The sequence below is a fragment of the Gavialis gangeticus genome, unplaced genomic scaffold, assembly GCF_001723915.1.
Source record: "Gavialis gangeticus isolate Ggan-Ray unplaced genomic scaffold, GavGan_comp1, whole genome shotgun sequence".
In the NCBI taxonomy this organism is placed as follows: domain Eukaryota; kingdom Metazoa; phylum Chordata; order Crocodylia; family Gavialidae; genus Gavialis; species Gavialis gangeticus.
The window spans coordinates 88,875,575-88,888,840 of NW_017729034.1; the positions used below are offsets into that span (position 1 = coordinate 88,875,575).

The 13,266-nt window shown below is 44.6% G+C and overlaps 1 protein-coding gene across 4 annotated transcripts in view; it reads right to left on the reverse strand.

Annotated features, from left to right (window-relative positions):
• Nucleotides 1-13,266, reverse strand: part of ADGRG6 (adhesion G protein-coupled receptor G6) — a 204,163-nt gene that overhangs the window by 111,960 nt on the left and 78,937 nt on the right. For all 4 annotated transcript variants that reach the window (XM_019527071.1, XM_019527073.1, XM_019527070.1 and 1 more), the window contains exon 4: nucleotides 5,232-5,858. In XM_019527071.1, the coding sequence (XP_019382616.1) occupies nucleotides 5,232-5,858 (627 nt within the window). The remainder of the gene's footprint in view (nucleotides 1-5,231; nucleotides 5,859-13,266) is intronic.

Sequence of the window (13,266 nt, forward strand, 5' to 3'; positions counted from 1 at the left end):
AGGTCCCTTCCAGCCCTAAAGTCTATGAAATCTATGAAACTGCAGAATTGCCTAATTAGCTCTTCAGTAAATGTCTCAGTGTCTATACATGCAGGGCTATTAGGCTAGAGTAAACTAATAAACTCCACTGTAGGTTAGTACTTGTAAATACAAGCACTACGCTGTGGTGGAGTTTTTTACTCCACAGCAACACACATGTAGATGCTGACAGCGCTGTCTGGGGTCTGCCAGCTAGACCCATACTATAACACCCTTGTGCCCCAGCCAGTCACTCCACAGCACTTTGAACTGAGTTGGAGCAGCCCCAGGCTGGCAGCTGATCCTCTGGGTTCTCTGCCAGTCAGGGCTACCCCCACCTGGCTCAAAGTGCTATGGTCCCAGGAACATGTGTAAACACGGCACCTGGGAGCAATAACTCTGGTATGATATGTGCAAGAGTTTACTGCTGCACATTAATATGCATATTAGAAGAGCAAGAAATCACAACCATTTAAGGATTACATTCTGAATAGAATATGAAAACAGTAAAAGGCAAAGTTCCCAAGAGACCATCAGCATCAATTTGTTAGTGCCCTGATATTCAATGTGTCCCTTAACAAAAGCTTTGAAAAACCAGAAATTAAACAAAAAGCAAAAGCCCTTTGCTGCAGAGTTCAATAATGCAAGTGACATTCCTATGCAAATTTGGCACTTCTCACAGGTAGATGTGTTTAGAAATGTGAAACTAGGGTGTTATTTCTATGAAAACTGCATTATGTTACTTACTGGATGCATCTACACATGCACTTTACTGTGGAGTTGACTCAGCTTCGCAGTAAAACATCACCATCTACACATGTGGTGCTATTAGGATGGAGTAAATTAATTAACTCTAGTGTAGAATAGTACTGCTCGAGACAAATACTATCCTACAGCAGAGTTATTTAATGCACTGAAATGAAAGTGTAAATGGTGACGGGGCTGGCTGGGGCACAAGGGTGCTACAGTATGGAGGCTGCCTGCCAGCTAGCCCACACTGGAGTGCCCTTGTACCCCAGCCAGCCCCTCTGCTACACATTTTGCTGGGGTGGAGCAGCTGACCCCCAGGCCCCACTGCCAGCTGGGGCTACTCCACCCTGGCTCAGTGTGCTATTATCCCAGGCGCACGTGTAATCACTGCACCCAGGAGCAATAAACTCTGGCATGAAGTATGATAGAGTTCATTCAGGCACATTAATAGTATGTGTAGATGTGCCCACTGGTAGTTAGTGCCATATATTTGTATACTGCTCTCAGATCAATAAAAATAAGGTCCACACCCCAAGCCCAATTAGACTGAAAATACATTTTTTTTAAAGCTTATTTGGTTGTTAAATTGTATCTCTTATAACCTTGCTGTTCTCCTAGAGGCACTCAGCACTTGCAATTGCATGCATGTGGTGTGGAGTTAGTAAAAGATCAACATTTTAGAAGTATATTAAAGTCATAAGGGAGCATGAAGGCTGTGAAGGAAAGGCAATATTAGATATATAGAAAATATTATTGTCATGGAGAGGCAATTGTGTTATATAGCGGTGGCTGTTTATTAAATTATACAATTGTCAGCCTGTGGCCTCAGCATGGCCGTCATGGCTACTCATCTAAGCCTGCCACCCTGCAGGATGGTCACCCAGGCTGTCAAATCTGGCCTGAAGCCTCCAGCAGAGCCTAACCCTCCGCCCACTCCCTGACACCAGAGTGGCGAGCTGGAGTCAGCTGACTGCACTTCCCTCATGTATCTCTCTGACCCAGAACAGGAAGTGTCTGGGAACAGGGCTCTACCTGACTCTAGACTACACTGCTGTTCCCTTTGGCTTGTTCTCTGACTCCACCTATTGCTTGATCTCCCACCTTCTCGACCCAGCTTGCTCTCTTAATTTGGTCTCTGCCTGATCTCCCAGCTTTTTGACTCAGGTTTCTAGTCTCTGCTCTCAGACTGACATCCTGGCCTTCTGAACCTGCCTGTACCTGAATTGTGCACACTCCTTCTGCCCCTGGTCAGCACCTTAATCCCCAAGTGGCCCCAAATCTGGGCACACATGACTTAGTGTGACAATAATTGTGTGTGTGTGTTTCATGGTTGTGTGATTTCAGTATTATCAACATAATACTTATTTTGACCTTTTGAATTTTTTTCCACATAAAAAATCTTGTTAGAATTAATGTTTCCACTGAATGATTTGACTCTAATGAAGTTTCATTTTCCAATGGAGAGATGTTCTTTCAGAAAAATTCAGCCAGCTCATATGCATATACAACTAGCCCTAGCACATATACAGGTTGTTCAGGTGGCCTTTAGGAGGACCAACCCATGTCCAGACCATAGACTTTTTGATTCCTTTTTGCCCTGGATCTGAAGAAACAAATCCTAGTATTCTAAAATATGACAATATTTTCACTGAATGATTTCATTCAGGCTAACAGGATCTGTGTGACAGTCCACGAAGTGTAGGCATGGACACACACAAGATTTAGCATGATTTAAATGAAGTATAAACCTCAAGTGGAGAGTATACAAGGCTGTCAAAGTGGTTTCTATCTTTCTGGAACAGTTCAAAAGTATACCTGGAAAATGTAGTACTATTTTGAACCAGTTCAGTTTATGAGTAGAAACCATGGGGATTCCTTAAGATGGGTTTTGGTGGTATACCAGGCATCCCACACTACATCATTTCTTACTCTTTCCCCTTTACTGCTGCAACTGGCTGCTCTGGTACATAGGCAGAACTTTACTGCTTCCTCTTTTCCCTCTAGTTGGTATGTCTGACCTGTGAACTTCCTCATGGTGTTTGTTCAATAAAAGCTATCTTTCAAACAGTCAGGTGTGTCCTTATTTCATACTCAATCACAGCTCATTATCATGCTGAACCCATGGGAATCAAAAAGCATGGGTCCACACCCTCCCCCAAATCAGGCCAGCGCATTGCAGATTTTGGTCATCTACAGACTACTGAAGTTTAGTAGTTACTGATGTTTACTGAACTCATGTTTAGGAAAGGAAGGAAAAAAGAAGTGAAAGTGCCCCAGCTCCAGGTTAAACACCTCCTCACATCTCCAAGCATGGGTGCAAGTACTCCCTCCCCACTCACCATTCTGAATGGTGCTGGGCTGGGTGCTTACTCCCACAGTACTTCACACAATTATGAATTGGTTCCTAGTCCACAACATTGGTTATGTGTGTCCATACCCTTTTAGAACCATACAGCAAAAGGATAGGTAGAGATGGGAACATGAAGCAATAGCAGTTCTCAGAATAGAAGGGCTGGACATCTTTATGGTTGTTCTATTTCTGCAACACCATTAAATGGTTACAGGGATGTGGTACACAGGACTGATGAACTGGACCTGAGTAAGCTTTGCTTTAATCAACCTAGCCATTATGCTTCCCCTCAGAAGACAAGGGCCCTCCTTCAGGTTCTTTTTTCTCCTTCCCTTTAATCACATGAATTTCACTGGCTCTCCTCCTAATCCCTGTGGCCTTCTAAGCATGAAGGTTTTATGTAGTATCTTGGACCACTGCTGGCATGCCAGAGCAGCTTCACCAGAACTTGCATAAGAGTACAACATCTTTACCACCATATTATCTAAACATCCTCTGAACAGGATTAGCTGAAATGGCAATGAAAATGTCTGAGAGTTCTGATGCATTAGTTTTCACCGTTGCACCGGTTCCCCAATCTAGGATCCGATCCTCTAAACACTTAGGTGTGTATTTGGGCCAGATTCTCTGATGTATTACAGCATCTTTGCCGCTGTTCTAAGTCAAGTTGCAGTAGCGGAAGGTCCTGAGAATTGGAAAGGCACACCCAGCTCTTCAATGGTTCTCATACATCTCAGCACTGAACAGAACTCTGATACAGGAAAGAACAGAGGCTGTATACCTTTAGCACATTAGTAGTCCACTATCTACTCAAGGATTTAAATTTAAGCATATTCCTAAGTACTTGTAGGATCAGGGCCTATCCTGAATCCCATCAGGTCAAGAATGCTGTCATTACAGAAACATGTTAACTAAGCATAACTCTAGCTACAGGCCGCATGTAGACGAAAGAAGAGATGTGTGTGCACACTTTAAAGCGGATAAATCCTTTTGCACCGCTTTAATGGTGTCAGTGTTTGCATTAATTACAGCTGCTGTAGGAAATGCTGCGGCATAATGCACCTTAAATGACTCGGTGCAGCAAACTAAAAGTCCTTTGAGGAGTTTTAGTTTGCTGCCCTACAATTGCAGAGTGAAGCACTCAGCCCCATGCAGCTCAGGGGCTCTGCAGGAAGCCCTGGAGGCAGCTCTGCCCAAGAAAAGTGGCAAGCCTGATCTTTTTTTTTTTCCCCTGGTGCCTGCCTGCCTGCCTAAACTGTGCCGGGGCCCAGTGCTTCCCTCTGCGACTGTGGTGCTCCCTGGGACCGCCGGAGCCGAGTGCCTGCAGGTGGGTGCTGCCTGTGTGGGGCCGCAGAGGGAAGCACCAGCCTCTCTCACTGCCCAGGAAGCGCTCCGCCCGCTGGCAGCTCACCCTCCCCTCCCCACCGGAGAGGCAGGGAAGTCAGCTGGGGGTGTAGATGACATGGGGGTTTAAATCAGCCCTAAATTGAAGCGGTGTTGTTTAAAACCCACCACTTCAATTTAGGGCCTCTGTATCGTCTACACATGCCCATAAACTACTGCTATCTATTACACAGTTTCAGCAAAAGCTTACTTTATCTTCTTTCACCTCCCTACATATAAGTTAACTAATTTGTCTTAATATAATTTTAAAGTGATGAGTTTATAGAAAGAAATATCAGAGAATTTTTATACATATATTTTTATTACTTTTGGTTATTGATTGATTCTATTCTGAATGTTAAAATTAATATATATGAAATGTAATTAAAATATCTAGCTATAACTAGATATATCCATATATATCTATCCATATATATATATATATATATATATTTTTTTTTTTTTAAACTAATTTTTTTATTTTTAAAAAACTCATATATTGTTTAAAAAACTCAAAGTCAGCCTGGATATATGTTTGATTAAATAAAAGAAATAAACATACCCAGGAGCAAAATTAATATTTGGGGCAAGGGAAGCTTGCAGGCTTAAGAAAGGTAAGGCTGCTTCTGGGAAGTTCTTCCTGCTTTAACTGTGAATATGCCATCTCTTGCTGACATATGATACTTTTGGAACAATTCAGAAGCACAGAAATGAGGAAAAAAGTACTTACCACAACTTAAATTGTTTTCTGCTTTCAGTGCTGATTTTGGGATACTCCAGAACTCATTTTCCCAGTCTATAATGTTCCCTGGCACATCACAGCTGAGATTGGACAGTGTTTGGGAATTCATGGTGAAATTCCAAAGACGAAAATTGTAAATGTCTCCATTTAGAGAGCTTATTTCATCTCTGTCAGAGCCCAACACTAGGTTCCCATTCCTTGGAATAATCTTTTGAAAGGTATCTGGGCAGTAAATTGTACGATAGGTGTTCTTTGCATTTATACCTAGACTGCCAGAAAAGCCATCCCATACAATGCAGAGTTGTTCAAATGTTCCTGTAAAAAAGTCTCCAGCTGGATTTTTGTCCAGGGCATCTTCTAACATGCATTCTATGCCTGAGATAAATAGTAAATGGCCTTTTGTGGTCTTCCCAAAACTGAGGCACTCTTTTGACAAAGAATCACTGTAGGAGAAAGCCTTCCAATCATCATTGTCATCATTGATGGCTTTGGTTGCTTCAAAGCAGAGTGTGAATTGTCTAAGATCTGGTATTGAGACAGTTTTTGCCATAGACACGGTTTCTGCACCAGAGGTCTGGGGGATGACGATTTTTTGATTTCTCAGAGACACAGCAACTAGAAGAAAAAATAATATAAACTATATAAATGAGCCAAAAGGAGGTACACGTTCGATTAAAGACAATGACTGAAGTACAATTTGTTAAACAAAACATTTATGAGGAAGCTTTCATCACTATATTACATCAGTGGTACATATAAAGAGCCATTTAGCTTGATAACGTATTCAAATAAAATGTGCAAAGATAATTTTAGTGCTGCATTTAGTGCTGCAGATCTATAAGTGTTAACTGTTAAGGCTTTCATAAGAAATATATTAGCCTCTAAGTCTGCAGTCAACAAGACGTTTGTAAAATTACTTTTCATTTATCAGGTAACTTGCAAGGATTCATTGATGCATTAGACAATACAGTATATGAAAACCATTTGAAAACCACATTTTATTTGATTTTATGGTTTTTACTAATATTTTTAATGACTTATTTTGCATGAGTGCATTTCTCCAGTGAATTCAATGCCACACATCTTGAAAGACTGACTCAACTATAATCCTTGGCAAATTAAAATCTTTTGTTCCTGAACTCAACTGATGGACTTCTGTTGGATTAGGAGTCTCTCTCTCAAAAGTCAACTAGTTTAATATTGCAAGTATTTATTCATGTGTACTCTTGCTTTTGCCATTCTCTACTTGTGAGTATTTGTAGGAATGAGTGGGGATTTTACAAACATATCTAAGATAGCTGAACTTTTTTACAGAAATGGCTATGAACAAGGGGATTTGTATATGAAAGAGAACATCTACTGTTCCTGTTCATCATTTGATATTTCTTATTTGTTATTGTCTTGCCTGAGAAGTATCAATTATCCCATAAGGCAGCAAAGAACACCAGCATACTATTTAGGTTGTGTTAACATGAGAAACTAAAGGTAGAAATAAACTGAGATAATTAAATCCCTATAGTCATATAGGTATAAGTTCCTGTGTGCATATTCTTCTTTGAGAAAGACACTGACAACATTACTGATATAACCACAGTGGTATAATTCTGCTGGTAGATTTTCCAATGTACCCCCCCACACACCTCCCTGGCTGGGCAATTGGCCTCAGAGGGACCCCAGGTGCTCCCTCAGACCCAGGAGGCACCAGTTGCTGAGCTAGGGACAGTGCAGGGGCCCCCCTGTGTGCTCCCCAGTGGACTGAGTGCAATGGAGACCCCCCCATACTCCTGTGGGATGCTCCATCTGCCCCAGCATCACAGCATTCACAAGCCATCTGGTACCTTGAAGTATGTAGAAAAAAACATTTAAAGTGGTGTCTATGTCTGAATCATCGAATCTTTGTGAATCTTTCCGAATTGATCTGGAGGGTTCCAATTTGATTCAGAGAGATTAAAGGGTCTCCTGATTCGATTCAGATTTGGAGATTTGGCCACCAAATTGGGTCAAAACTCCACTGAATCAAATCAGTGACTGAAGCTTCACACAGCCCTATCTAGTAGGATGGTCACTGGACTAGTTAACAGGGGACTTAGGTTCTAATTTTGGCTTTGCTACAGATCTGTTGTGTGTTATGTGGTCAAATCACACCATCCCACTGTGGCTGTTGTTTTCCCTGTCATATGGTTGATTTAAATAGTAAACTCTTTTGAACAGGAATTAGTTTTCATCATGTCAAGGACCTTGATCCTCACTGGGATAGCATAGTGTGACTGCATTACCCAGGATAACAATCCAGGAGCACCTGCTCCCCTTTAACAATGGTTTAAAATCTAGTGTATATGAGTGTAAGTATATGGAGAGTATAGGTAGAAAGAGTCTATATACTAAAGCAATATCATGTGCACAATTCTATCACTTCTTCCTTTTTGTTTGCAAGAACAAATTGAACTCTCAGGTTCAAACTGTACCTCCAGGTAGACCAGAGTAAATTCCTTTGATAGGAGTTGGGGGTAGGCACCTAAGGACAGAATTTAGCCAAAATAATTTTGTTTAGTACTATATAATTGTTTGTATTGTTTTGATGATGGAGCTGATGGAGGAAAAGAATTGGAAAATATTGCTCTTTCATGATTTTCATATTCACCACATTATGGTAATCTTAGAATGATGCTGTAGGAATCACTCTAAGAGTCATGACAGTCCAGGAATTTTGAGAGCAGTAAGTACTTCTTGGGGTGATACTTTTACTGGACTACATAAATAGTTGGATTAGAGTTAGACAAGCTTTCAAATGCAAGACTTCTTCAAATGCTTGTCTAACTCTATCTTAATTGCGCAGTTGGTTTAATAAAAGATATAACCCCAAGAAATCCTTGCCTCTATCATATTCAACTCATGGATTCTGTCCTTTCTGCAAAGACAGCTTTAATAATTTGTAGATGGAAACTGGGTTATGCTTTCCCTTAATTAACAAGAGCAATTCCATGGTTTCATCATCATCATTATTATTAGTAGTAAGATGATATGCCAAATATTCCAAAATGAGGAAGTCAGAAATGGGAGAGGGAAGTTTATTATACAAATCCTATTCATTGTGCATTAAGGAAGGTCACAAATAGTCAGGGCACTGGTTGTATGAAAACAGTATAAAAACAATGTTAACATGCTCAGTAAATCTGCTGCGATACTGAATGATTCTAATCTGTTTTGTAACTGAGGTCATGATGTTGCTGGTGATAGTGGGTTTTAATAGCAGGTGCTTACACCCAGAGGCTAAGTACAGACAGTCAAAAAGCTTGAGGCTGAATCGATTAAATCTTCCCAGGTTAATCTAAGATGCATAGATTGAACTAATAAATAAACAGCCACTCACTTTTAATTCTGGAAATGCAGCCACATGTCTGCAGAGGCCCAGGCCTGAAGCCAGGGAGTGCTAGAGCATGCCTCCCTGCTCAGCTGGAGCAGACAGCTTGGGCCAAGGCTAGCCCACCCACCCTATGAGGGGGTGGGGGCTTGTGGGAGAGGTACAAAGCATCCTGGGATGCTGGGGGACTGTGAAATAACTTGAATTTGGGCATCTGGGACAGAAGTTCAATAAACTAAATCAGTTAAGTCTGATACTACATCCATCTAGGTTTATCTTAAACCCATTTTGAAATCAGTTTATGCTCAACTAATGTCTGTTGTGCTACAGATTTGAGCCAGTTTCTGATCACTTACATGGGTTTATGTTTAATTTCTGTCCCTATCCACAACAAAAGGGCAAAATTAACACCAGTGAATGTTTTGGGCATACATAGAGCATAGAACATCATAATCAATATGGCAGCAGATTTCTTTCTCAGTTACTCAAGGCACAAGCCATTCATCATTTTGATGAGTCTCAGATGTCTGTACTTAAGGAGCTGTTCACCATACGACTTGCCCTTTTGGTAAAGTGGTTAGACCACTGGTTCTCAACCTTTTTAGACTCAAGGCACCCCTCCAAAACTTTCCAAGAATTTAGTGGCACCCTATTTTAAAAAAACTATTATAAATATACTTATGTATATTACCATATAAGCATTATAGTTATTTTATTAAATAATATGTTATTAATACTGATACGTGGGGCAGTAAGGGGCAGAGTCTGGTGACGTCTGTCTGGCAGGAACAAGGTACTGGGCTGCACATACAGCATGCAAGGAGTGCTGAGAGGATGGGAGGGGCAAGGGTGGGCAAAAGGACACATGAGGTCTGGGAGTGGGGAGGGAAAAGGCCAAGAGAGAGTGCCACTATGTGGCCACTGCCACTGCTGCCATGGTCAAGTAGAACTGTGCTGTGTGCCTCCTGCAGACCTGGAATGGGAACTGGCTGTGGCAGGACTGTGTGCTTTTGTTGCATCTCTTCCTGGTTCCACTCCAGACCAGAGGTGCTTAAGGTGGGTCTTCCTGGTGCCAGCAGAATCTGTCTCCAGACGATGGAGTGAAACTGCTCTGTGCACTTCCTTTTATCAGAGATACCATGCAGGATCAGACCTGCCTGCTCCAGCCATTTGTCAGTTTGTCTCTGTCAGAACCAAATCTGATAACAGTGCTGGTTAACACAGGGTTAAGTACTGACATGCGCAGACAAGCTATGGAAAATCCCCAGAGGGCTGACAAGCATGCCCAGCACGTGCCCCCTGTACGACCTCAGGCTTGTCAATCATGGCTCTGCCATGAGGTAACCTGACTTGTTACCATGCGCATGCCCAGTCTTGCTCCAAGCATGACATAATTTGACTAGAAATTTCCACAGAAAAGGTTACCTGATTGGCTACCTGTTTAATATAAAAGGCTTGTAAGTTTCTGCCCACAGCGGAGACCAGACCCGACCTGAGAGCAGAGACTGCTACTGCAGAGACTGCCTCTCAGGAGAGCCTCTTAGGCCTAGAGCCCTGGTTCGCTTCAAAGTTCCGCTGGTCTCCCCGCTACTGTGGACTCATGGCATACTTCTGCCTTAACTATCACCCATCTTTGTATCGATCACGTGTTACTGAACATTGTTCTGGCATTGACTACGGCACCAGTTCTCCACATTCCAGCTCACGCTTCTTCACCACCGTTACCGACCCGGCATCGTCCACGTTTCTTCATCGTTCATCGTTTCGCGTTCTTGTTTCTCGTACCATTGTAACCAAGCCTAAGACTGAACCAGCCTACGCCACCTTACCATCTTGGGGCGTATCACAGAGTAGGGCGCAGGAGCGACCGCGATCTCACTAGCGCCCCCCCTGCCGTGCCAAGTAAGTGATCCAGCACCCTCTTTTCTCGCCCGCCATGTCTTTGATGATATATCTAGCTTTATATGGGAGGCTGCCTTTAGTCCACCTGGACATGGTGCTATAACTATCTGGGCTCCTACTCTCTATGGGGTGACCTGGTGCACCCCAGCCGTATGGGCTATGTGTGCCTCCTACCTCCTCTGTAGCATGCCCCAAGCCTCGCAGTTATTCCGAACGTTCTCGTGTCTCTGATATACGCACCCTTGCCGGGGCCTCTCCGATATACGCGCCCTCGCTGGGGCCTTGCCCCCGCACTCGCCCTACTCCAGGCTCTGTCCTGCGCGCCCTGCACTCTCGGGTTCTATCCCACACTCCCCAACCTCTCAGGCTTGTACCCACACGCTTACCCCTTCCGACAAAGGCGCCCTTGCCGGGGCCTCTCCGATATACATGCCCTCGCCCGCCCTTCTCCGGGCTTCTAATCGCACGCCCGCCCTTCTCCGGGCTTCTAATCACACGCCCTGCACTCCCAGGTTCTATCCCACACTCCCTAACCTCTCGGGCTTGTACCCGCGCGCTTACCCCTAGCACACCTAATGTACTCGCCCCTCGCCTGGTGCCCTGTTGCTCCCCGCACAAGCCCTGTCTCGCCCCTTTGGGGTTCGGCTAGTGTAATCACCCTTTTCAGGCTCCCGACCGCACACTCTGGCCCGGCTTCGGGCCTCTACCCGCGTGCTTGCCCTACTCCGGCCTCTTACATTCGCCCTCGCCCTCTCCGGGGCTTGTCCCAATACGCGCTTCTCGCGCCCTCGCCCTCTCCGGGGCTTGTCCCAATACGCGCTTCTCGCGCCGGGGCTCAGGTGGCCCGTAGCCGTGCCTGGCCCCCTTGACCCTTCTCAGGGTTCCTTGCCCTACTGGGCCGAATACTGCTCTCACGGGCTGGGGCCTCAACCCCCACACACCGCGCCACACCAGCGCCAAATAGCTGTGCCTCCCAAGCACTGCTCTGTGCCCGTACAGGGCACCCAGGAACCCCCACTCCACTGGGGAGCTCCTAATGAGGCCTCCTCGCACCCCTACACCCTCACCCAGTCCTCCGGTCTTTACACAATGAACTAAACAGAACCATAAGCCAACCGGCTGTAACAGAACAATAAGCCTACCGGCTATAACGCACACTCCAGTCCCACAGGCTTCTCCTGCCCAGCCTCCCGGTCAGGGTTCTCTCTACCCTGTAACATGATGCAGCTGCTGGGTCTATCAGTCTGCTCGACCCAGCTCGATTCCGCTGCAGAGCTCTTGCTCCTCCGGCAGCCAGAAGGTAACTACTAGCTAGGCTCCGGCCTGGGCTGTTTATAAAGGCCCGGCCCTGCCCCCTGGCAGTCAGCTGACTCAATCAGTTGCTCTAGCAACCCTCACCTGGGCTGCCCTGAAGCTTGGCAGCTAAGCCCACACCACTATTACTAGTAGCAGGCACCCCAGTGTCCTGCTACACTTCTCCCCCTCCCGGGGTTGAGCCTCTTTAGGAGCGGGGCGTGGGAGTGCCCTGCGACAGGGCTTAAGTAACCAATAAAGACCACCTTGTTTTGAAACTGCAAGTGTCCCGAACCGCTCTAACTCCTCGCCGCTAATCCCGCCTGATCCAATCTGTACCCCAGCCCACCATGACCTTGGGGCCCGTCCCCGACAGTCTCCAATGTGCCACCTAAAAAGCCAGGCATGCAGTTGTTTTACCTCATGGGGGCAGTGGTGGTGATGCCAGCATCGCAGCACCCCTGGCAGGTTCCCATGACACCTCAGAGTGCCGCCACACCCTGGTGAAGAACTATTGGGTAGACAGTATATAAAACCCAGCAGGATTGTTTGTTAGGAAGAAAAACTGAAGATGTCAATCAGCTTTGATGTAATCCTGTTTATTTATAAAGAAAGGCCTGTTCCCCTGGATACAGTAGAAACAAATGACAGTGGACAGTAAACTATGTGATCACAAATAGCTCTACCTTCCAGCTTCTTTTCAGGGCCATGTCCAATATCTCATCTCTCCTTTTTTCACACTCACTGAGGCATACACAGATTCTAACAATTTATTCCCAAGCTCCTGCATTTTGCTGTTACCCCAGGGAAACTACTTGAATTTCTCACCCCCATGATTTAGCTTCTAATTGGCCTAGCCATGAGGACCACTGCTTTGCACAATGGCTTCCTATTGTTTTTAGCTTTTACCACATACGGCTGCCAGTCAGCTTAAAGGGAAGGGCCCTCAACAGACAGCTTTAACAGGGTCTGTTTCTTTCTATGTATCAAACACCTGCCTGACAAGTGACAGTATGTGTATATAATAACTATGTTGTATCAAATCCATGCCGGATATAACAACTTTTGCAGTTACTGCCTGCATTTAAATTTCACCTATGTTAGGATTTGAAATATTTATACATGAGAGATTGTATTGCAGTTCTCACCTCCTTTTCCACTGTTGACTGAATAACTTCCCTGTACCAAGCTGAGAATTATTTCCACAGATAATTAATACTGGGGAAATGGTTAAGGGGCCAAGTTGCCTGTTGATAGATGCTTGCATAGTTCCATTGAACTCAGCAGAGCTATCTGTTTACTCCATCTGAGGATTTAGTACTTTAATTCAATGCTACAAGGAGATTCTCCAAGAAGATCCAAGGAAAGTGGGGGAAGACACCTCAGACGCCAGTAGTGGCACGGATGTTTGATGAGGCAGCCTTTCTTCTGGAAAATAGCCTTGATGGCATTGACCACAGCGTCCTG